We start from the raw sequence: 25,127 nt of genomic DNA on the forward strand, positions 1-25,127 counted from the left end.
TTGAAATCAAACTCCATCTTTTTGAAAAAATTGAAAAATTGAAAAAAAAAATAAAAAATTGAAAAAAATCATAAAAATGGAGCTCATTTACCTTGAAATGTTGACTCTTGTGCAAATATGTAATTATTAGGAGTCTTAGTCTAGATATTTAGGCACCCTGATTCTAGCACAATTCACATAGTGATAAGAAATTTGCACGCGCACGATCTACCAATACATGTATGGCCTCGATCTTCAAGGTGTTTGATAGGAAGTTACGATTGCCAATCACTTTAGAATACTGAACGAAACTTGACTAGCTTGTTCTTTGGTTGGTTGGGATAGAAGGTGGAGGTTACATTAAGAAAGACAACCATCGAATTTAACTGGGTACATCAAAAAGGGCTACCTCTTGCAAAGTGTCATGTAATTTTTTGTTTCCTTTTGTTTATGTATCAAAAGTGTCTCCTTCAAAAAAAAAAAAAAAAAAAAAAAAAAAAAAAAAAAGATGTATATTCAGAAAAATACAAAAAAAAAAAATCAAGTATTTATCAATTCCATCATCTCTTGTTCCAAAAATAAAAAGAGAGTAGTCAATGTAAATAAGAGTCATGTAAAGAGTCATTTTGTTGTTTCATTGTAATAAGCAAGGAGGGTGTATGCCATTGATGTACAACGCGAGTAATTGTGAAATACCTCCAACTCATTCACAATTCTCGTAAAGTCCGGACAGCTAGCTAGATTTCGACCTTGGTTCTTAGCCTGAGAAACTATCTCTTGGTGATTAGTAGTCATAACTTCAGATCTTTCTTTACACATGTGTAGATACACTTTACACTCTTATCACATGTCTTTTTTTGTTATCAGTGCTAGGATTGTGCCTTCGATAGCTAGATTGACATCTCCATTTTGCTGTGAGCTTAACTGACTTGCACATGTCACATTTGATGGAATCTGAGCTTATATTTTGACCTAGAACTTTGTAGGTACGTTCTAAGCAAACCTTCACGAGACTTCACTCGTCCACTAGGGACACTTAGTGGTTTAAAAGGCTTAGTGCATACGCTAAATGCATTCGAGAGACCAGCGACAGTGGTATAGTTAGGATTTCCTTAGTTTTGTTTTACTTGAGGACAAGTAAAATTCAGGTTTGGGGGTATTTGATGAGTGCTAAAAAGTGCATATTTCTATATATTTTGTTGGCATTTAACTCATCTTTTGTGCATTAATTCTACATTTTATCCCATATTCTGTATTTTCATTGTTTTCAAGAATAAATATTTTCTTAATTAATTTTGCATTTTTAGGTAATAAATAAAGTCTGGATAACTTGCGGAGCGGAAAAGAGTTGAAGAGTAGTGAAAAGCCGGAAGAAATTACGCAAGGAAGCCGCAAAGAATGGTGCGCATAAGCCCAAAAGACTAGAAATGGGCTCAAGAAGGAAGAATTGTTCTTAAAGAAGATATGGGCTTGGCATACCCAAGGCCAAAACCTTACCCAAACCTTTTCTATAAATCCAAAAACCGCCTCCATTCTCAGCCGTCAGATTGGATCCAACTCATCATCCTACGGTCGCTCATTCATAGATCATCAAAATCTGAAGTCTCTGCCAAACACCACAGCGCTTAAATTCCAAGCCTTCAGATTAGATTGTAGTTGAATCCAACGGTCGCTCCTATGCATGTGCATCAAAATTAGATACTTCCGATTTACACTACAGTACCTAACATCATCTAACACCGTTGACTTCGTTGTATTTCACAATCCGACGGTCGAAGTGATTCATCTCTTATATTACCGTTAGATCTACCAAACATATTTGCATCCAACGATCAACGTTTCTGATCATCATATCCGATGTACATGCTCCACAGTGAAAATTCCTATACCCTAAAAACCATCGAGAGTTTTTTCTCTCATTCCCTTCTTCTCTTCTTTTCTTCTTCCTCCTCCCTGTTGCCGTACCGCTTCACCGTACCACCATGTCCGCCACCACCAACTCTGCCACAACCACACCACCTTCTTTATCATCACCACCACCTACCGCACATGGTAACTTTCAATCAACTTCATCAACATCACACGATTTCAGTGACGTGTGGAATTGATGAGAATGATTGCATGTTATCAATCGAAGCTAGAAAAGGCATGGGAAGGAGCAGTGAAGTCAGAGGAAGGATGGGTCAGCGATTGATTGAAGAAATTGCGCCATCAAAGTAAGATTTTACGAAACCCTAATTTCTCAATTTTTGGGATTTTTATAGAAAACCCTAATTTCTGTTAGGAGAAGCAATGAATTAGTTATGGGTTCAATTTGTACTGTCAAAAATTAGGTAAATCATATACCTAATTTCACTGTTTGAATTTGGGTATTTTTCTATAAACCCTAAATTGGGTATTGGGTATAAAAGGGAACTGTGGGTTTGTGTGTGAGGTTTTATGCTGGACTAGCCAGTGTCCAGGACTGTGAAGTTCTGTTAATGTTCAATTTCAGTTTCAAATCAATTTTAGTTAATTTTCAATTTCTGTTTTATTTCATGTTTAATTCCATGTTCATTTAGTTTATGTTCTTATAATTTCTGTTTGTTTCTAATTTCAATTTAGTTTTGTGTTTAATGTTAGTTCACTGTGATGTTTAGCTTCTTCAATTTTCCTAGTGCATGTTCCTGTTGATGTTTGTGTTCCATGTAATGTTAATGTACCTGTCATGTGATACATGTTTTGTGGAATGTTAGGCTAGAAGCCTTAGAGCATTGTGTTGATTGAGCATTGGGGAGAAACTAGTGCTCACTAGTGACTGTGAGCAAACTAGTTCTCTTCCCACTCTAGTTGTATGCCTAGGCTCTCTTGTCTTGTCAACTGTTTAGGTTTAGTTTTGTGTTTAATCATGTTTTGTTCACTGTTAGTGGTAGAGGTTTAGCTTTGAAGCTTTGGATTGATTGAGCAGTGGGGAGAAACTAGTGCTCACTAGTGACTGTGAGCAAACTAGTTCTCTTCCCACTCTAGTAGTATGCATAGGCTCACCTTCACCATTTCACCTTCACCATCACCCCTGCCCTTGGCTTAGGCCTTGGTTCCATTGTTCTTGTTTAGTTTCATTGTTCTGTCACTGTTACCTTTGCTTCACTGCTTTTACTACTTGCACTGCCTTGTTTTCTTCCCCTTGGCTTGCTGCCTTTTCCTTGCTGCTGCTTTCTTTCCCCTGCTGTGCAGTACTGCTGCTGCTGCTGCTTTCTTTTCCTTGCTGCTGCTGCTGCAACCTGGTTTCCACTGCTGCTGCTGCAACTGAGCTTGGCTCACAGCATAAGCCCAGTCCAGGTTAAAAGGCCAAGAGCCCATTGATTGTTCAAGGACCATAAGCCCAGTTAACTGCTTGGCCAAAGGCCCAATTCACTCTTGGAGCAGAGGCCCAGCCAATTAAACCACAAGCCTAGATCATTTCAGCACCTAGCCAACTGAGTCCAAGGCTCAGTTCACTTCAAAGGCCCAAGGCCCAAATCACTTCATTATCACACAAGCCCATAGTCCAAAACAGAAGCTTAATCAAAGCCCATTGGTACTCATAATCCATTGGTAACAAAGACCATAGTCCATTTCAAGGCCCAATAGCATTTTAGAGCCCAAAATAGCTAAACACTACAAAACACACCCAGTCTCTGTGGATCGACCCGTACTTGCACGAGCTACAACCGACGACCGTGCACTTGCGGTATTACTGTAGGCCCGTTTTCATTTCACTTCAATTTTATACGCTTTCCCGGGTCCACCAGCACTCTCCATAAAAATTTGTCAATTAAGAACAAGTTCAATTAAGAACTCTCCCCCATAAAATGTCATTCCCGAAAGAACAATAAGAGCGACCTTACTTTTTAACAAGAAAAGAAGGATTTCTTTGGACATTAACAAATTACATGAAACATCAATTTGTATCTAAAAAACTCGAATAAATTAATCACAAGAAGACCTTATAGATTAATTTAGTCGGAAATGCTCAACATAAGAAAACTTACGGAGCCATACAGTACTTTCACATAAAAGTGGATCAGGGAAAGATCAATACTGCGAAATATTCAAAAGTTCATTCTATCTTTTATCAATATTTGCATAAAGACATAATAGACTTAAGTTTTGATATATATGAGATAATCATAGTTCACGGACGTAAACCCACATATCCTTAAAATATTTTTGCAATATATAAAACTAATAAAGATTAATACTGCAAAATCATCTTCCAAATAACTTAGAATTTAAATAAATAAATCTAAAACATTGCAAGATGAAAATCATCGGCAATAGCTATGTTTAATCACAATATTTTCTTCCAAACCCTAGTTATCCTTCTCAAACATAAGAATAAATTCTCATAAGAAGTTTCCTAGACATTAAGATTCTTGAGAAATTCTTTATCGTCCCCGAACTCCTTGTCGTCAACAAACATTGGAACATAAGGTTCATGAAAAAAGAAGTCAATTCCAACAAACCTTCTTGACTGATGCCGAACCAGGGCCTTCTGAATTTCAAGAGATCTTAAAACAATAACATTTATTTGTTGCATCCCCATCCTTATTTCTTTCAACTCTTCATGAACACCAGAAAACTTTTGAAGATTTGAAGGGTTAGCCCTTAGTTTCTTCATATTCTTCTTTTTTCTCTTCAAAGTTGTAGAGGAATGAGATTTACCTTTTTCCTTCATGATTGATGGCTTAACAATCATGTTAACATCTTTTCCATCAGAAGATATGATGCTTGGAGTTTCCATTCAAATATGAGATTGTGAGAGAACTACACAAAACTAGCTCTACAAGCAATCTTTTGATAAAAAGAGTTTTTAGGGAAGGAAAAAGGAATGTAGGGTTACAGAACCTGTATACATAGTAAGTAGTATTCAATTACGAATAACTCTCAACCCTAAAAAAGGTAGAATTATCGATTTTAACCCTCTTTTAATAATCAAACAGGGTAAACCTTTTCAAAACCATTTGAGGATATGAAAAGATCAACAGAATTCCAGAAAATCAAAAAAAAAAAATCCTAAAAACCCGATTGTGCATAACTCTTGTCTCTTTGAATTCGGGCACATGAGACAAGATGCACTTTCAACATAATTAGGCTGTGTTGGGGTGAACAATAATATATTCACCATGTGATTCTTTTATGGAATTATCAATTTCCTTTTTCATAGAACGCTTAGACCTAGTCATTTTCTGTAGAGGTCTAACTTTTTCTTTAGAAATTAACTTCTTCGAAGATTAGTTAAGTTTACATACCTCAGATGGATTCGATTTCAGAACAAGTTTTAAGTTTGTTTGCTAATCGACTTGCTCTCCGTTGAAGTTTGTTGACATATCTTATTTTATGTTTGTACTTGAAACAATTTGAGAGTTCGTGACCCTTAAGAGTACAATAAGAATATGTCAATGTGGAGAACGGTTCAGGTACCATAACCGAACATGTTGTTAAACAAATTTAAGTACCTGAAACATGTGAGATATAATTTTCAGTAGATAGAGTAAAATCCATTTTATCCTCCAAAGTGGTCGAAGAAGTTTCTCCAAAAAGAATATCAAGTTGATGTATGTATCGCTACAATTATCAAAGTTAATATTTTCGCCAAGGAGTGCAACACTTGATTTTTCATCTTCATTTGAATCATAGTGATCAGACATTCCATCTAGAATTGCAGCAAGACCTTTGTTCAAAGTATATTTTCAATGATTTTGGACACTCATTAGCAAAATGACCAAAACCTTTACACTTGAAGCACTGTGGCATATCCTTATCATCAGTGTCGACAGTGTCCCTGTTTTTACGAGGGACACGATCATGAGGTTTAACTGATGACATGGGTTTGTCCCTGGTAAACCGTTTACTTCTCTTCAACAGAAGATCTCTAAACTGTCTTGTGATCAAAGAGACTGAATTGTCAAGATCCTCATCTGATGAATCAGTCTCAATAGGATAATCCACAGAGTTGCCAACACTTTTACTTTTATCAAGTAATTTAGTGTTTTTTAGTGCTTTGAAAGCAATATATTTTTCAGATTTGGATGTATACTCATGATCAAAGATCTTTAATTTCCCAACAAGAGTATTTCTGAAAAGTGTATCAAGGTTATATCAATGATGGCATATTTCTTAGAATCGTATCTAGCTGGCAGAGACCTGAGAATTTTCATCACAATATCCTTTCCAGGAATAGTCTTACCCAATGCAAAATATGCATTAACAATTTCAGACACTTTGTGATGAAACTCATCAAATAAATCTTCAGCAGCCATACGAAGGTTTTCACAATCAGAATTTAGGTTTTGAAGCTTAGCTTCCTTTTCAGATGTATTCCCTTCAAATACGGTTTCTAAGATATCCCAAGCATCTTTAGACCGAGTGCACGTAGTCACATGGTGCTGAAGATCTGGGGTAATGGCATGGATGATAGCATTCAATCCAAAATTTTGCTTTGCAGCAAGTATATCAACAGGCTCATACTCACCAATATCCTTTGGAACAGTTACACCATTTACTGTAATCATTGGAGGATTATATCCATTAATAACACGAACCCATGATTGAAAATCACGCGCTTGGAGAAAAGAACACATAACAATTTTCCACCATAAGTAATTCGAGCCATCGAAGACTAGCGGTACTTTTATAAAGATAACATTTCTGTTTATAGAGTCAAATTGCTACAAACACAGACTTATGAGGTCTTTAACGTGTTTTCCTGCTCTGATACCAATTGAAAAAGAGGGAGTCAATAACCACACCCAATAATTCGTTCGGAAATCTATATGGACTAACTCCAATATAATTCCGAGAGCACCAACTTAAAAAGCGAGTTCAATCAAGAAATATACTAAAGAGTTATATCTCAATTTCTCGATACCATCTGCAATCGTACAAATAGAAATCTATGATCTCGATTGATATGAGAAATAACTTGGACGGTACCAAAGACCAATGTCCAAGTGCCAATCAATTAAAAAAAACTATCCAACAAATAAGGTTGGATTTTCCAATTGATTGAACTATGCACAACCTGTGTTATTTCAATTATATAAACAAATATAATGCGGAAAAGAAATAACTCAGTCACCAAAAGTTTTCTTAACGAGGAAACCACAAATGTAGAAATAACTCTGGGACCTAGTCCATATTTGAACACCATATTTTATTAAGCTGCTACAGATACTAACCTACTACAAGTTAACTTCAGACTGAAATGTAGTTGAGCTCTAACCAAGTCTCACACCGATTAACGTACAGCTGTGTTCCTTACGCCTCTTGAACCACGCCGGATTCTGCGCACTTGATTCTCTTAGCTTACCTCACCCACGACTAAGAGTTGCTACGACCCAAAGTCGAAGACTTATAAACAAATGTGTCTCCCACAGATAAGTCTATTCTGATAGATAAATCTGTCTCCCACAGAAGTACCTATGAAGTTTTGTTCCGTCTTTTGATAAATCAAGGTGAACAGGAATCAATTGATAATGCGGTCTTATACTCCCGAAGAGCAGCCTAGAAAATCAATAACCTCATAATAACTTAACTACATGGTAGTGTTAGAGCAATGCTCGGTCGAACTCGCAAGCGTTGCTATCTCAAGCTTGTTTGTCAAGTTTAGTTGTCAAAACTATAAGTCTTGATTTCCAGTCTACTTATAGCTAAGTCTCAAATTAGGATAAAAAGTGTAGCTGATCATTAGACTTCACGGCGTTCATCGATTGAAGACGAAGAACTACTAAGGGGAGATTGTGGAACTTCATCAACAAAATGTATATGGAGACTTGAACTCATCTATCACTCAAAAGTATATCTACTCTATCTCCTATTTGAGACAAAAGTTGTATAGCTATATAGAGTTCGATTATACACATTTGATATTTCGAGCTGAGTTTAACTCGCTTACATATTTATCGAAATATGTGTTGGTAAGCTTTCGCTTTAACCGAGTTCATCTTATATTCTTGAGGAAAGTCAAAAGATGATCATGTGAAAATCGCCTTGTAACATCTTACATGATTTGTGTGAGACTGTCATTTGATGTAGACTCAGAATTTTTCGTATTGATCATTCGATCACTTGAAAATTGCTTTGAAGCTAATAGTTTGTCTGAGACAGCTATTGTCGTCTTCCAAGAATGTTTCAATGGTTTAAATAGGAGTTTAGAACGATTAACCATGATTGGATATAAACACAGTATGCGTACTTTCAAATGTGTACTCCAAGACCGACAATCTAGTATGCATACCTGTTTGCGTACTGGTTGGTCAGGTAAAGTCCGGGAGCTATAGTATGCATACCCATATGCGTACTGGCAAGTCAGTTGAAGTCCGGGAACTTTAGTATGCGTACCCGTTCGCGCACTATATTTAACTGAGTTCGGATGTGAACGACAGTATGCGTACATGTTTGCATATTGGGCGAACACAGTCCAAGTAGGTATGCGTACCCGTTTGCATACTTGAGTAGGTTATGTTCTAAAATCGGTTTGTTCATGAACTAATAAATTTATATAGGAATGCAATCTTTTGCAAACCGTGGATATGATGTTCATGAATTTGTTCGAGTGAATCAAAATCGATTTTGCTTCAATTGTGTCTTGTATACTTCTATGAGAATATAAACAATTGAAAAACTCTAGAACTAGTTTCATTTGAGTCATTTGAACTAGTTATGGTTAAGATGAATATGGTTGATATGAAAGTGTTCATATGGCTAACTTCGGTTAACTATTGTGGAGCCAACAAAGGTGCACATGTTTAGGTACGGTTACTCATATCTAAGTGAAGTCACTTTTCATTTGTGTGTAACAAGATAAGTTCGATCTAACGGTTGAAAGATATTAGCTTGAGTCTAATCAGGTTTTCATCTAATAGTGAGTATTGAATGCTTTGTTACCAAGGTAGCATTGATTGCAAACCCTGATTTGAAGATTATATAAGGGAGAACTCTAGCAACGGGGAAACCTAATCCCCACACCTCCTGCGTGATACTAGTTGCGACTGGAGTCGATTCTCCTTAAACCTTAGGTTTTTCCAAAACCCTGTAGGTTAACAACTTGAAGACTTCATTGGGATTGTGAAGCCATACCCAACTATTTTCTCTGTAGTTGCATGTTTTTATCTTGCTATTTTCTATCGTGATTGATTACTATCTTCTCTAAGATTGGCTCGAGATTTAATCTCTGATAGGCAAGATAAAAAGTAGTCACAAAGATCTTCGTCTCATCGTTTTTGATTCCACAATATCTTGTTTCGCTACCATACAATTAAGATTATTGTGAGGTGATTGATATTTATAGGATGTTCTTCGGGAATATAAGTCCGGTATATCAATTGGTTCTTGTTCACCTTGATTTATCAAAAGACGGAGCAAAACTCATAGGTATATCTGTGGGAGGAAGATTTATCTATTCAGTAGACTTTTATGTGTGAGAAAGATTGGTTTATCAAGTATTCGACTTTGGGTCATAGCAACTCTTAGTTGTGGGTGAGATCAGCTAAGGGAATCAAGTGCGCAGAGTCCTGCTGGGATTCAGAGATGTAAGGAGCGTAACTGTACCTTGATCAGTGTGAGATTGGTTTGGGCTCAACTACATTCCAGTCCGAAGTTAACTTGGATTAGGCTAGTGTCTGTAGCGGCTTAATACAGTGTGGTGTTCAAATCTGGACTAGGTCCCCGAGTTTTTCCGCATTTGCGGTTTCCTCATTAACAAAACTTCTGGTGTCCGTGTTATTTCTTTTCTGCATTATATTTGTTTATATAATTAAAATATCACAGTTTGTGCGTAAGTTCAATCAATTGTGAATCCAACCTTTGATTTTTGATTAAACTGATTGACACTTGGATATTGGTTTTTGATAATGTCCAAGTTATTTATTATATTCAATAGGGATCGCAAATTCCTATTTGTTTGATTGCAGATTGAATTGATAAATTGAGATATAACTCTTTGATATACTTTTCTTAAGATTGAGTATGACTGTCTAGTTGATTCTCTTGGAAGTATATTGGAGTTAGTCCATACAGATTGCTAAGTGACACATTGGGTGTGGTTCTTAGACCCCCGCTTTTTCAGATAGTAGAAGAATTCATTGTGGAATCACAAAGAATGAGACAAAAAGCTTTGTGATTAATTTTTATATCTTTCGTATCTGAGATAAATCTCGAGCAAATCTTAGAGAAGATAAAACTCAATACAATAAAACAAGCAAGATAAGATCACGCAACTACAGAGAAAATAGTTGGGTCTGGCTTCACGAATCCCAGATGAAGTCTTCAAGTCGTTAACCTATAATGATTTTGGAAAAGCCTAGGTTAAAGGATAATCGACTCTAGTCGTAACTAGGACACAGGAAAGTGCCGGGATTATTCCAGTTGCTAGAGTTCTCCCTTATATAGTCTTCCAAATCAGGGTTTTCTTTTAATCAAAGCTAAGATAGCTTAGTAACAAAGCATTCCATATGCACCGTTAGATGAAAACCTGATTTAAGATTCAAGCTAAGTCTGCTTAAAGACAAAACAATATCTCTCCACCGTTAGATGATTGGTAGGCTTTTAAGAGTGTAAGAATAAGAGAATAAATGGATGCCTACAGTGATACCGCAAGTGCACGGTGTTGTTGCAGTGAGTGCACGAGTACGGGTCGAATCCACAGGGACTTGGGGTGTTATGAAGTTTTCCTAGCTAATTCTATATGCAAGGCAGTGACAAAAGATAATGATTTTTGTGTTGTGTTGAAACACAACTGAGCTGTTTGGTGTAACTGAACTAGTGACAGAAAGTGTAACTAAACAACAGAGAGCAAATGTTACTAAGGTATTGAATCCACCAATAACCTATGCTAAGGCAATCTCAATTTCAATATCACTCTTGTCCCTTGTGTAGATATCAGTGAGCTTCTAGGCTTGCTGACTATCTAGATGGCAGTGAAGGTTCAAGCCTGCTGCTCATCAAAGGGTTGTTTCAGGAGGATGGTTTAGTATCACTAAGATAATTATCTAATCCTAGTATTAGTTGTCCTCTCACAAAACAAACTAATCGCAGATCAATCACTTAGATGAGTAAGCAATCCTGAAGGATAATTTATCCTAAACAGTTCTAGCACAACAAGAACAATATCTATGATTTCAACTAACTAGCAGTGGCATTGGTTTCATCTCAACCTTAGCACCAGTGATTTAGAACATAATGAAATAGCACAAGAAAGTTAACTACACATGACAGAACATACTTGAAACTTAAACATTAAAAAAACATTGAACACTAACACAACAGACATTAACAGTGGATAAGAAGAAGATATGCATTGGATTGAAAAATCAAATTAACCCAATTAGGGGGTTTCTCGGATGACCCAAGAACCCTTTAAACATTCTACATCAGTTTCTATTTATAGCTTACATCAAATCCCTAATTTCACAAAACCCTAAAATTTGCAAACCCTAACTTTTGGGGAAAATCAAATTCGACATACCCATGTGTAAATTGGCTTCGACCCATGCTTCTTGATGTCCCTCTGATGCTCTTCCTGCTCCAATTGATGTACTGCAACCCTAGCTCGAGTTGTTTCATCAACTCCACACCTAGGTCAGAGAGATGTGGGTTTGGGGAAACGACTAGGCTAGGAAAAGAAAACTGTGGTACGTACGGGTTTTGGTAGAGGCGGAGAGGGGTGTAGTGAAGCTCGAGGAGCAGCAGTTGCAGGCTGCCATGGTCGGGTGGAAGGAGGAGATGGCAGAGTTTTCTCTGCAGACGGAGTGGAGGAGAAGAACTCGATGTTTGGGAAGAAGGGTCCGTTTGGTTAGGGGTATAGGGTTCTGATGCTAGGGTGTGAGGCGGGTGTATCAAAGGTTGATGCTCAGCAAAGTGAAAGTGTAGGATGAAAAGGTGATGGAATGATCCAACGACGCGATAGAAGCGACCGTTGGATGATGAGATACAACAAAACTGACGGCTTCAGATGGAGTTAGGTACTATAGTGTTTGACGGGAGCTTCGGAGTTTGATGCACAATGATGAGGCGACCGTTGGATGATGAGATGGATCCAATCTGACGGCTCTCATGGAAATGGGTATGGATAATGGAAATGGATTTGGGTAAGGGTTTTGGGCCTTGGGTATGCCAAGCCCATATCTTCTTTAAGAACAATTCTTCCTCTTCAAGCCCACTTCTCGTTGATCCGTCTCTTGCAAACATCATTCTTCGCTTCCTCCTAGCGAGAGTCTTTGCCGTTCCTTTGCTCTTTTCGCTCCGTGAGTTAACCAGGCTTTATTTAGTACCTAAAAATGCAAAATTAATTAAGAAAAGTATTTATTCTTGAAAACAACGAAAACACAGAATATGGGATAAAATGTAGAATTAATGCACAAAAGATGAGTTAAATGCCAAGAAAAATATATAGAAATATGCACTTTTTAGCACTCATCAATGATCTTAGCTTGTTATGCACATATGAAATATACTTTCACTTAGATATGGGTAACCGTATTTAAAAGTGTATATTGAGTTGGCTCAATAACAGTTAACCGAAGTTATCCATATGAACACTTTTGTCTGAACCACATTCATCTAACACTTCTAGATCAACTATGATGATCAATCAATCATGAAAGATAATCAAATGATCTAATAGTGTTTCAAATAGAGTTGTTCAATTGTTCACTATTTCACAGAAATATATATGAACCAATTGAAACAAAATCGGATTGATTCATGAGAATCAATTCATGAACATTAAACCACGGTTTATAAAGATTGCATTCCTTAATTTATAAATTTATTTGTTCATGAGTATCAAAACATACTTAACCGATTTTAGAACTTAAACCACGAAGTTTGCAAACAGGTACGCAAACTATAGCTTCCGGACTTTGGTTTTGTCCAGCAGTTTGCAAACGCATATTCATATTGTTGTCCCGGACCTTAACTCAGGTAGAACCGTTTTCAAACTGGTTTGAAAACTTGGTTCCCGAACTTTAACAGTTAAAATTGTTCGCATACTGGTGTACTAACAAGGTTTATGGACCTGAATCATACCACAACAATTTGCATATTGGTATGCATCCCTGTTGTATCCAGACAAAGGTTAATTGTTCTAAACTCTCATTTCAATTATTGAAACATCCTTAGAGGATGACAATAGATATCTCACACAAACTATTAGCTTATAAGTAATTTTCAGGTGATCGAATGATCTATACGAAACTTTCCGAGTCGACATCAAATGATTGTCTCACACAAATCATGTAAGATGTTTCAAGGCAATTTTCACATGATCATCTTTTGACTTATTATTTAGTTTCCAAAAAATAAATTGTTTCCAACTAAACTCGTCAAGAATATGATGAACGTAGCTAAAGAAAAAATCTTCCGATGCATATTTCGAGAAATAGATAACCGAGTTAAACTCAGCTCGAAATATCAAATGTGTATAATATAAAATTTTATATAACTATACGACTTAGTCTCATTAGGATATAAAATATAATAGAGTTCTGAGTGATAGATAAGTTTTAGTATCCACATACCTTTTGTTGATGAAGTTCTTCCAAGCTCTCCACAGTAGATCTTCGTCTTCAATCGATGAACGCCATGAAGTCTAAAGCTCAACTACACATTTTATCCTAATCCGATACATAGCTATAAGTAGACTACAAATCAAGACTTATAGTTTTGATTAACTAAACTTGACAAACAAGCTTGAGATAGCAATACTTGCGAGTTCGACCGAGCAATGCTCTAACACCAACCATATTTTCAACTTGAACAATGTCTTTCTAGTTCCTCAAGCTTCACATAACTTACTCGCAGTTCACAAATTTACTTCAGACAATAATTATTCAATAACATTTGATGCTTCTAGATTTTGTGTGAAGGATTTATCAACTGGGAAGACACTTTTACAAGGCCCTCATCATAATGGTCTCTATCCTCTACATTTTATCCATCAATCAAATAAAAAGGCTCTCTCTACTGCCACAACAAACATCTTCGCTGAAGTTTGGCACAAGAGACTTGCACACCCATCCTTTCAGACCATGAAGCATGTATATAGTTCTTTGAACTTGTCAAATGTAATAAGGTCTCCTTTATTTTGTAGTGATTTTCAGCTAGGTAGAATTCACAAGCTTCCCTTTACACTTTCCAGTCATTATAGTTCTAAACCTTTAGAATTACCGCATCTTGACTTATGGGGTCCTAGTCTTGTTCAATTCATTTTTGGATACAGATATTATGTTAATATCATTGATGATCACTCTAAATTTTGCTAGATATATCCTTTATTTGATAAACCTAAGTTCAAGAAAGTGTTTCTTCAGTTCAAAGCTCAAATTGAAAAATTCTTTGCAGTATCATATTATTACCACTAGAACTGATGTAGGTGGAGAATTTGTTAACAAAGAACTATCTTCTTTTTTATCTACTAGTGGCATTATTCATGAAATTTCTTGTCCACATACACCTGATCAAAATGGTGTGGCAGAATCAAAGCACAAACATCCAGTTGATTTTGGCAGGACATTTCTTATTCAATCAGGTATTTCTGATTCTTACTGGGTTGAAGCTTTTACAACTACAAATTATACCATCAATAGACTACCAACAAGATCTATAGGGAACAAATCACCATTTGAAGTCTTATTTCACAAATCTCCTGATTATACATTCCTCAGATCTTTTGGTTGTATTTGTTTCCCTTGGATAAGACCTTATCCAATTCACAAACTTGCTCCTAGAAGTATTTCTTGTTTATTCATTGGTTATAGTCAGCATCACAAGGGTTACAGATGTCTTGAAATTGCCACTGGAAAAATTTACATCTCAAGACATGTAATTTTTAATGACTTTGTGTTTCCTCTTAAAGTTACACATATATCAGCTTTTGTCTGGTTCTTGCATACATGCACTTCTACAGTTCCTTGTTCATGGCAAGCTTATAGCTTCTTCTGGTTCTTTACTTCCAGATCCAAATCCTTACAGATCTTTAGTTGGTACGCCGCAATATTTAACATGGACCAGACCTGAGATTAATTATGTTGTCAATAAGGTCTGTCAACATATGCAACATCCTACTTCTGATTATTTAATTCCACACAAAAGGATACTTAGGTATATTAAAGGCAGATTGGATTATGGTATTCTGTTTAGCAAAGGACTATCTGCAGTTCATGGTTTCAGCGGTCCTGATTGGGTTGGAAATCCTGACACAAGAAGGAGTACTGGAGGTTATTGTATATTCTTTGGTTCTAATCCAATTTCCTGGTCAAGTAAGAAACAAGCATCAGTTGTTAGATCATCTACTGAAGCTGAATCAGAAGTCTAGCAAATTCTGCTGTTGAGGTGTTGTGGCTTTGGAAACTACTTCAAGAGTTACATATTCTTCTACCTGCTTCACCAACTTTACTGTGTGATAATCAAAGTATCGTTTCTTACTCCTCCAATCCTATTTTTCACTCAAGAATGAAGCATTTTGCCATTGATTACAACTTTGTGCATGAGCTGGTTCAATCCAACGATTTATAGGTCTAATATATATCTATAGTTGCTCAAGTTGCAGATATTTTTACAAAAGGTCTAGATGGTCCTATATTTGCAGTGGTGCGCAACAAGCTGAAGGTGCTTCCTCTGTTTGCACATATCATCTCGAGGGGGGCTAATAGCACCCATTTAAGTTGACACTCCACTTACACCGGTCCAGCCTGGATACAACCTATCCTCGATCACCACCTGTATCTCTTTGATTGGTTCTCTTCGTTTGTTCTCATTGGTTCGGCCTGTAATAAAACTGTTAGCTCTTTCTCTTTCCTGTAACTAACTCAAGAACAACCTTACCTTCTGTGTGTGAGTGTGTGCTTTCTCTGCAAATGTAATTTCATTTCCTTCATCAATGAGTCACAAATTATTCAGTTCAACTAGTAGAAACTTTGATACAATGTCCAGCCTTTTGCTGTCCAAGCTAGATTTTTCATTTTAAAGCTTTTAGTGAGGCTTTCCATGAGGAAGAATTATAAGCGGATGAAAAGGGTGATGGTGGCCTTGGGCATCAAAGAAAAATACTGGAAGGACAGAACACAAGTTGCATGGGCAGCGATGGATGGTGATTGATATAGTCTTTGTTTTCCACAGGGTGGTGCAGTAGAGTGTCTACCTCCAAACTTTGGTATACTAAAGTTTAAGATCGAATTCAGTATCATCTCTAACGAAAGTACCAAAGATAATACTTTATATAAGCTTTTTAAATAAAAATAAACATCAGAGCATAGAATTTCACTTTGTTCTTTTTACACTACACACCCACAAAACGTAAAGTAACTGAAATTATAAATTGAGACAAAACATTGATATGTGCTCGAAATATAGAATTACCAGTGCCGAGTTTGCTGTGAAAGAAGTTTCAGCACCAGTGCGCCACACTTGAAACACTCTCAATCAGAAACAAGTGGATGTTGAGTTGCTTAATTCAAAGCAGCATAAAGAAAGTCTAAGAAACCTGTTCCTTTCAGAAGACCTTTACCAGTTAGAAGCTCAAAATCTAATACCAAAAGAAATCCAATTATAGCTGCTTTCCCATTTATCAGTTCATTCTTCCTCGAAAAACCGAACCCCAATTGACCTTCATCAACTACCATTCTCACCTAAAGTGCATCATTAAAATTTTAAGTTAGAAAAGAATTAACAACTAAAAATTTTAAAATTATATTCATGTAATATTGGTCAATGTTGAAGGCAATAGTACCTCGTCGACGTTGACATTAGTCGCAGTGAAACCAGGTTGAGCTCTACCGCTGTAAACAATCTCAGCAGAAACACCAGAGTCTAGGTTCCCACTCATGCTAATGCAAATGTTGTCATCTTCGGTTTTAACCGGATAAATGTAGAGTTTCCTCAAAACAGGCGTTAGAGCTCGAAGAACAGGATTCTTTGGATACCAATCCTTCACATCTCCTGTTTTGAGATCAAATGTACTATCTGTACTTGGACAAACTATACAACCATCCTGCAAAGCAACACAAAACACAAAATTTTCAAATGCTTATTTGAGTCCCTATAGCATGAGTCAATTTTATATCAAGGTTATGAATTTGGTTTGCATTCTGCAAGCTATGTTGTGAAAGGCGCCCTAGGCGCTCGCCTAGCGCCTAAGTTTGTTGCATGTAATTGGGAAAAGGTAAGGCCACGAACCTGAGTAAGCTTGGCATTTAACAAGCCTTCACTATAAGCACCTTCAGCAGGAGACCGATTTTCGATTGCAAAAATTTGATCTTTATACCATAAAAGAAGAATAACTTCATCATCTTGAATAATCACTCTTCTTTCTCCTTTGGGTAATGCTGCTAAAGGAACCACCGGGACCCAACTCCTACCACTACCACCTCCGGAAGAGGGAGATGATTCATTGGCCACTGAAGCTTCGGTCGCTTCACATACAATTTTCCTTGGGTTTCTTCCAAGTGTCTTTTGAGAGGTTGATAGTGAAAATGAGGAGAAAATTCTCCTTGATGCAATTTGAGGGTGAGTTAATGATGCCAAAGACTTTCGTCGATGATTCAGAGACGAAAGGGTGGAAAAGACCCGAGGATTTGATGCTGCCGTAGTTGAAGCCATAGAAGAAAATTTGGTGATGAACAACTAAATCCGTATCCTCAGGGGATTGACAATGGAAATACAAGTGAAAGAAAATGAAATTCCATGGCCACAAGATGTGGATAATGTGGCATTATGGCTTCTTGGCTCTTACTTTGCTGCGTGTTTTATACTACTTTTTGGTCGTGTGGGACCGATAAGCATCGTGGCTAGTTTCAGGACGTGAGATATCCGTTTAGCAGTTAAGTCAAAGATAGTCAAATGTTGACTTTAGACAACTTCAGAAATTAGAAGTTTTGGTCATAGTTTCTGGTTTAGCTGCTTCTGCCAAACCTGTTGGGTGTCTCCGGCAACATTTGATCACATGGGACAACTTTGGCTCCCAAATATCTGTCCAATATCAGTCTAACTAAATAAGACAGGAGAGTAAAGCCAGAAGCATCTTTTTGTATATGAGATAAAATTTATAAATTTACAGTGCGACTAAGTATCAAATTCTTCAACAGTCTGGAAGGAGAATACTGCACATAATATAGATAAACTGATGAATGATTGAACAAACACAGTCGAGTCGGGCTACAAAAATTGTTACAAGATGAGGATACATTATCATTATGTGGACTTTTACAAGTGCACGTGTTACAATGTTTGACGGGAATAAATGCCTGAATCTTTTGAAGATTTAATGTGGGTTTTCTCTTTACTCTTTTACTGGAAGGAAGGTGAAAGAATCCTGAACAGACCATCAGGGTTATCAGCGTGAACCTATAAAAATAATCACAAAGTTTCATTAAAGTCATGAGCAGCAGTAGACTAGGAGTGAAAGTGGGACGGAACAAAGTTTGGCTTCACAGTGAAACATTACTAATGTAAAATATCATACCCTGTTCCCAAAATATCACAGTAAGAGTTTAAAGACAAAGTTTGACTAAATTTACTGAGCCAAATCCAATTCTAAAATTCTCCTAGGGCAGGTTTTCAGTTCCTGGGAAGTGATTGATAAACACTTAATCTAATAATTTGCATCCAAGAAATGAGAACAACATCTAGCAAAATAGCCCCAGCCTTTAAAATTTGCAGCCCAATGTAAGTTTGACAGGGTATACAATTTTATGTAACTTTTAACGTGTGGAAACAAAGAAATCCAACTGCCACCTTTCTGGTATAGTTTTTTCACTATCTAAATCGCCACCAGTAGCCTCCTCTTAGCCAATGACTAGATGACGTGTGTGTGTGTGTGGTGCTTGTTCACCCAACCCATTTCAAGTGGGTGTATGATATTGTAGTCGGGACTGTCAGTGGACATAAGATATGGCCAACAACAAGGTTAAGGCAGTTAACAAGTCTGTAACTACTTGAGCCTATGGTCTAAAGTGTGGGTGGACCTATACACATTTGCACCGAAAACATGGATCCACGCAACAGAAGGAAATGCAAGAGAAATATAATGAAAAGGGAAGCAGCCTAAGGTAAAACTTTAAAAGCAACTATGAAATAGCATACCCAGTGCCCGGCATCTTCAAGCACATGCATCTGAACTCCACCTCCCTCATCTGCAGCCTGTTCCTCAGCAGCATGTATCCTCTGAAGATCTCCAAGGGCCCACCTGTGCAAGCTCCGTTCAGCTTTTAAGAAATTGATATGCACACCTCGAGGAACATCCTCGACAAATTTCCTGTAATGAATTCAAAAAGTATGAAAACATTAGCACTGCTCAAGAGTATCTGCAAAATCCAAAAAAGAAAACAAGAAAAACAATAGAAGATAGAAACTATAAAAATTTAAAAACACCCAGCTTGGAAAGGAAGAACCATATGATACCATAAGTTTGTTTCTTCGTAGGATTTGTACATCTCAGCAATACCCTTGAGGTCAAAGACCCATGAGAAGCTTGATGATGATGAATCAGTCGGTCGGAGATTAGTTACCACCCACTGGATAAAGAAAGAAAGAAAGAAAGAAAGAGATGAGGAGAACGCCTAATATGCACTCCCTGAGAAAACCAAGAAACTTATAAATCCCCGAAGATTAATCTTGGTCCAGTTTAGAGTTCACTTCAGAGTTAGATACCTTTGTTCTTATCTTTGTGTAATGAAACTAATATTACCAAAATAGTTCATTTTACTGATATCTCATACCTGTGCCACATCTTTAGAAAAGCCTTCCTTAATGAGAGCACTTACAACATCACGCTTAGAGGCAACCTGCCAAGAATGTAAGACAACTAGCTATCAATCAGAAAAGAGCGACATATACTGAACAAATATGATACAGAAAATTAACGACGGAGACAGGGCATGCCTCCCCATGCCTGTTCCCATCACCGGAAGGGGTCTTATTCCCCCGGTCCCCACCTTACGATTAACTTGTACCTTTGGGAAATACTCCCATTAAGTGAAAATACAGTAAATATATTCTATGTATGACGATCGAACGCATGGTTTAGAAAATGTATATAAGAAAATAACATTACACTTAGAGATTAAATGACTGATGAACAACATTATCTTTTTATATAATGAACTGCATAGATAAAAATCAGTAAGTTACTACCAGGTCAAGGTACGTAATTAATGTCCTGTGCCATACTCATTGAGAATGCTATTTCGTCCCCATTTTGGCTTAGATAATGTTTAACAGAGTATAACACACTTGAGAGATTCAACGATTAATACACAACATTTTCTCTTATCTTTGTGAGCAAATTTTACAGATAAAATCTATACTACAACTATTAAACAGGTCTGGGCATGTAATTACTGTCCTGGCCCCATACCCACTACTAATGCTATTTCTTTCACCATCCCCTCCCTGTGTCAATTTCAGTAGGTTCAGCTATGTTTTCCTGAGACGTCTCAAGGTAATTGATGTAAAAATTAAGATCACGCATATGTACCTAACATTCGCAAAATAACCACAAATGAGGATATTTCAATTTACTACGAGATTTTAAACAGTACCCAAAAACTTTGCCCTCTAAAGTATGTCAGAAAGAAAATATACTGTTTCCTCAGTCTAAAGTATAATAGTATAAACATTATGATATTAAAATGAAGGGACAGATTATCCATATCTTTCTTGACTCAATATGACACATTATACATTAAAAGCTCATGATGCTGGGAGTGATTTTGCACAACAAAGTCATGAAGAGGTAACACACCTGCTTTGGCAGTGTACTTAGGAAGGCAATAAGTTCACCAGGATGATCCTCTCCGTCTCCACCAGGATGGACCTTTCCAGGAGTAGCATCCAGAACCCAAACCTTCATGGATATGAAAATGAAGGAAAAAGCCCACGTGAGATAGTATAAGGAAAAGCACAACACCCTGAGAACCCTAACAGTTTGGACGAGTTCGACGGGAAGGGCAAAACACATGTATGGTACCATATTCTTACTTTGACAGGTCTTGCAAGAGGTTTTGCAGCTTGTTCTACCATGCTCAAGGCAACTGCAGATATACAAAGTGGTTTACGATTGTTAGCTTATCCAAGATCTTTCGATATTTGAAAACAAATCTGACATGTTCGACATCAGCAAATGGCATACCTTTGCCACCAAAACTGTGACCAACTAAAATTCGAGGCGTTACTCTAAGTTGACCAACCTATCCATGCAACAAAAAATAGTTATATGTAAATATATTATAAGCATTTGTTACTACAAATCTTTAAATTCTTTTACAAGTCAAAGATATAAACAGTTGGGTTTTCCGTCAGATTCAGAAAGTTGAAGCACGCTGCACTGCTGCTTGTGCAAGAATTCTCAAATCCATTCACTAAGCAGATATCATAAGAAAGTACTACAATTGAGCAAATCACTATATTGGGATGTGCAATTATAATTGAGCAAACTATTATACTGGGATGTGCAATTATCTTGCAACTAGTTTAGTATTTATGCCTCAAAAGGTGTTTCATAGGATTAAGAAGAGCAAATCTGGTGATACAACAATAAAGTAGAAGTTTGATACCATATCCTGGACTGGCTCTACAAAGAAATGGGCATACTATATTATTTCAAACACTGGGAGACAATCAATCCAAGATATATAAAACATGCATGAATTAAGAGTAGCACTGATGGGCAAGATTACGCACTAGCTTTAAGACATCAAGAGCAGCTGAGGCAACAGTATTAGGACCCCTTTTCTTAATGGATGTAGAATCACCATGACAGCGCAAATCCACCAACAGAAACTGCATCGAAGGAGATAGCAAAACATTTAAGAACTTTAGGATCATTTATAAAATCAAATAAATTACTGAGTGTATCTTACGTATCGAGAATCTAGTACAGATAATTAATACATGTACAGGCGCCACAAAAGTACAAGTTATAGAACATTTCGGACACAACATTTAATTTTCAGAAATATGTCTCTCCTATTCATGCAATAAGAAATATCATAACTCGAATTTCAAATGAGAACCCTACGCAAACATCAATGTATCACATACCTGCCACATAGGGAACTCTTGTGCTAATCTCCGTGCAAAAGATCCTGCAATTTAAAATTCAAAATGCTAATAAGGAGTGTGCTGATGATTCTAAGAAGGTAATAAACCAATTTCATGAACCACCAAAAACTTTAACACAGATTGGACACTGGTACAGCGGAACAATATGAATTCTAAGTATTATAGTAAAGCCTATGTACCCCAATTTTTTCTGCCTCCGAGGATACCATGCAGAAGAACAGCAGTTGGTATATCAGGTTTTAAGTTTTCCACATTAGAACTCCATTTAACCTGCAGCATATCTTAGCTACATCATTCAGGCAAATCACTTGTTTTAATCAAGTCAAAAGCAAAGCCAGATGAATGCTTATAATACAACACAAATCCAAATCTCTAACAATCACGGCTAGAATATCTTCGAATGTAGCTACTCAAGTACACTTTTTATTTAGCTCAAAGCCAGGGTGACATCATTCAAATTGATAGATTCCCCAAACACAGATAAGGTTTACCATCTGCAACGGGTGTTTTTCCTTGTTGAAATGTTCATTGTTATTAATTATTAATATCACGGATGATTGAATTGTATTGATTTCTTATTCTTTTTAATGGTTATATAAGCCAAACAACGGAAAATCCTATAAGGAATTAGGTTATTATTCTAAATCATCAACTGAAACTGACTTTAAAGTTTCCAATGAAATCAGTCTTTATAGAACCAAGTAACTTGTGATTTTATATTGATGATTTGCATCCATATTGGCACAACAGTTATCGTTTTCTTGTATAACAGAATGTTTATCCTATGATTCCTATCGATATAAAGAAAAACAACGGATCACTTGAAGTATTCAACACGATGTACAAACTACGAATCACAGTAATTAGGAGAAGTCGATGACTTACAAGTGCTCCTTGAACAAGCTCATAAGCCTGTGTGAAAAAAAAAAAAAAAAAAAAAAAAAAAAAAAAAAAAAAAAAAAAAAAAAAAAAAAAAAAAAAAAAAAAAAAAAAAAAAAAAAAAAAAAAAAAAAAAAAAAAGCAACGTAAACACATTAAATCAAATGCTTCAGCGAAGGAAGTTCCCATTTACATAAGATCAAATGCTTGAACCCGGATTATCATGAAAATGAATCACAACAAAGTCTGCAACTTTTTCATAAGGCACAAATTAACAATAACTTGTATCTAATAAATTCTTGCATAAAAAAGGAACATTTCAATTACCAGAATTTGAGGAAAATTGGACACATCTCCAGAACGTACAGGTCTCTCATCTACTAAAGCCATGTGAATACCTGAGTGGACAAGTTTATGAGATGCCTTCCTCGAGTTAGAGAGAGAAAATCTAGAGAATGGAAACATGTCTTCCTGAAATCCAAGTAAAATATAAATGAAGCCGAGAATAATATGACCAGATGTTTTTTCCTCAAATAAAAAAGCATTAAAACTTAAAAGCAATTGAGTATGTTCTGCTAATGGTTATTGCCGTGATTAAAAGCAACACCCATTAACGGATAAAAAGGTGATGAAATTCTGTTTCCGGATTTGCAGCAGGCGAAGTTGGCATATTCAGGAAAGTAAAATTTCCAACCAACTTCCTGTTTGCTTCTAGTAAAATTGTACCCTGACAAAAGCTCTTATTGAATCATTTCAAATCATGCTACATCCATGATTACAGTTATCATGAACAAAAGTTTATATATAGTTTTAGTTCTTTACACACTAAAGTTTCGACTAATTAAAACCTAAAGCCATATATAATCATGGTATTTTCTGCCAGAATATCAATTTAACCTGAATATATAACTCAATGAACAACAAGAAGCATCCATTGCAGTGGACTGGAATTGAAGTGGTTTTCAAGTTACACAATGTTTCGATATAATCCTACAAGGTTTTAGCACTTAAATCAACTTTGCTAGAGAATGATTCTCATTAAGCAAAACAGTTTCAATTACTAGAACATAACTGCGGGATATTTTCGTCAATTGAAGCAATAATAATAACTACAGATACCATTCATGTGATGCAAGAAGCTGCAGGCATGAAATAAAATAATAATAAAATTCATTTCTGACAGTTCTTATATGATTCTATAAAAATGTTGTGGTGGTCCTGAAGGAAGTTACACATAGAATATCTTAAATTCATCAAATGCGTCTGGGATTTGAGCGTAAGCACCCAAACGCAATAACAACAGCCACAAATTCACAAACTTGAGCTCAAATTATTACCTCAAAAGGTCTAGAAACCCTTGTAGTTGACGATAGCCTAAGATTAGTGGCTTGAACTGATGGAGGTCTTAATTCTCTCCCTCTAATTGTAAACGCTGTTCTGTAACAACATCCACACCCCGGAAAAGTTGAAACTCCCGCCATATTAACAGATCAGAAACTCATACAATGTGAAAACAACAAATGCAGAATCCAAAAATTCGAAATGAAACGATTTTGTGATGGAGAATCAGGAAAGTACGGTCGATCTGAAAGACCTGAAAATGATCGACTTTTATTGAGAAATAGGGTTTGGTGTTTATCGAAGGTAGTGAGTAGAAATTAGGGTTTCGAATAGAATGAAGGCGGAGACACCAAGGATACGAGGTGTCTCCTTCCTTCAAAAATTCAGATTGAAACTCAGCCACCACTTGTTCAAACTTCCCTTTTTTGTATTCTTTCTTTTCGTAAATCATTTTCCCGACAGTTATATCAGAGGCGTAGAAAGGCCAGCTCTCCCGAAACCTGATCCGGCCCAGCCTAGCCTGGCCCAACTATAGAGCGAAAACAAAGCTTCATTTTCACAGTCCACCTTATAGTTTCAACACAGTCTCACAACTTGCTTCGCTTTCACGATGGTTCCATCCAAACTTTACCTATGCCAATCAGGCTGCTGTGCCAAATCCTGCATTTAATCTACAAAGTGATTTTCGATTTCAACCAAAACGATAACAAGTTTATTCTCATGATAAAAGTACGCAAGAAATTACAAAGCTAACCTATTTCAGCGAAAATCAGAAGTGATTACGAAAGATATGCAAAATGAAGTCCGTCAATAATGACTAATGATATGAATTTAATAAAAGTACAGTGGTC

The 25,127-nt window shown here is 36.5% G+C and overlaps 2 protein-coding genes across 5 annotated transcripts; both read right to left on the reverse strand.

The window, feature by feature from the left end:
• Positions 1-16,185: 16,185 nt before the first annotated feature.
• LOC113283341 lies at positions 16,186-17,706 on the reverse strand. The gene is made up of 3 exons (XM_026532565.1): positions 17,173-17,706; positions 16,727-16,987; positions 16,186-16,625 (listed from the first exon to the last, which is right to left on the reverse strand). The coding sequence occupies exons 1-3, from the start codon at positions 17,593-17,595 to the stop codon at positions 16,446-16,448; spliced, it is 864 nt and encodes a 287-aa protein (XP_026388350.1). The 5' UTR covers positions 17,596-17,706; the 3' UTR covers positions 16,186-16,445.
• Positions 17,707-18,001: 295 nt separating this feature from the next.
• On the reverse strand, positions 18,002-24,698 carry LOC113283342 (protein ABHD11-like). 4 transcript variants are annotated; one of them, XM_026532566.1, is made up of 13 exons: positions 24,273-24,698; positions 23,263-23,406; positions 22,942-22,968; positions 22,236-22,326; positions 22,036-22,079; positions 21,676-21,774; positions 21,125-21,182; positions 20,974-21,026; positions 20,738-20,839; positions 19,713-19,778; positions 19,396-19,508; positions 19,078-19,249; positions 18,002-18,339 (listed from the first exon to the last, which is right to left on the reverse strand). In XM_026532566.1, exons 1-13 carry the CDS (start codon positions 24,414-24,416, stop codon positions 18,283-18,285), a joined length of 1,170 nt encoding a protein of 389 aa, XP_026388351.1. In that variant the 5' UTR covers positions 24,417-24,698; the 3' UTR covers positions 18,002-18,282. The 4 variants fall into 4 exon arrangements, with proteins under 4 accessions (XP_026388351.1, XP_026388353.1, XP_026388352.1 ...); XM_026532568.1 differs by having other exon boundaries at positions 23,263-23,333; positions 24,273-24,409; XM_026532567.1 differs by lacking the exon at positions 22,942-22,968.
• Positions 24,699-25,127: the final 429 nt, after the last annotated feature.

This window comes from Papaver somniferum, chromosome 5 (genome assembly GCF_003573695.1).
Source record: "Papaver somniferum cultivar HN1 chromosome 5, ASM357369v1, whole genome shotgun sequence".
NCBI classification, from domain to species: domain Eukaryota; kingdom Viridiplantae; phylum Streptophyta; class Magnoliopsida; order Ranunculales; family Papaveraceae; genus Papaver; species Papaver somniferum.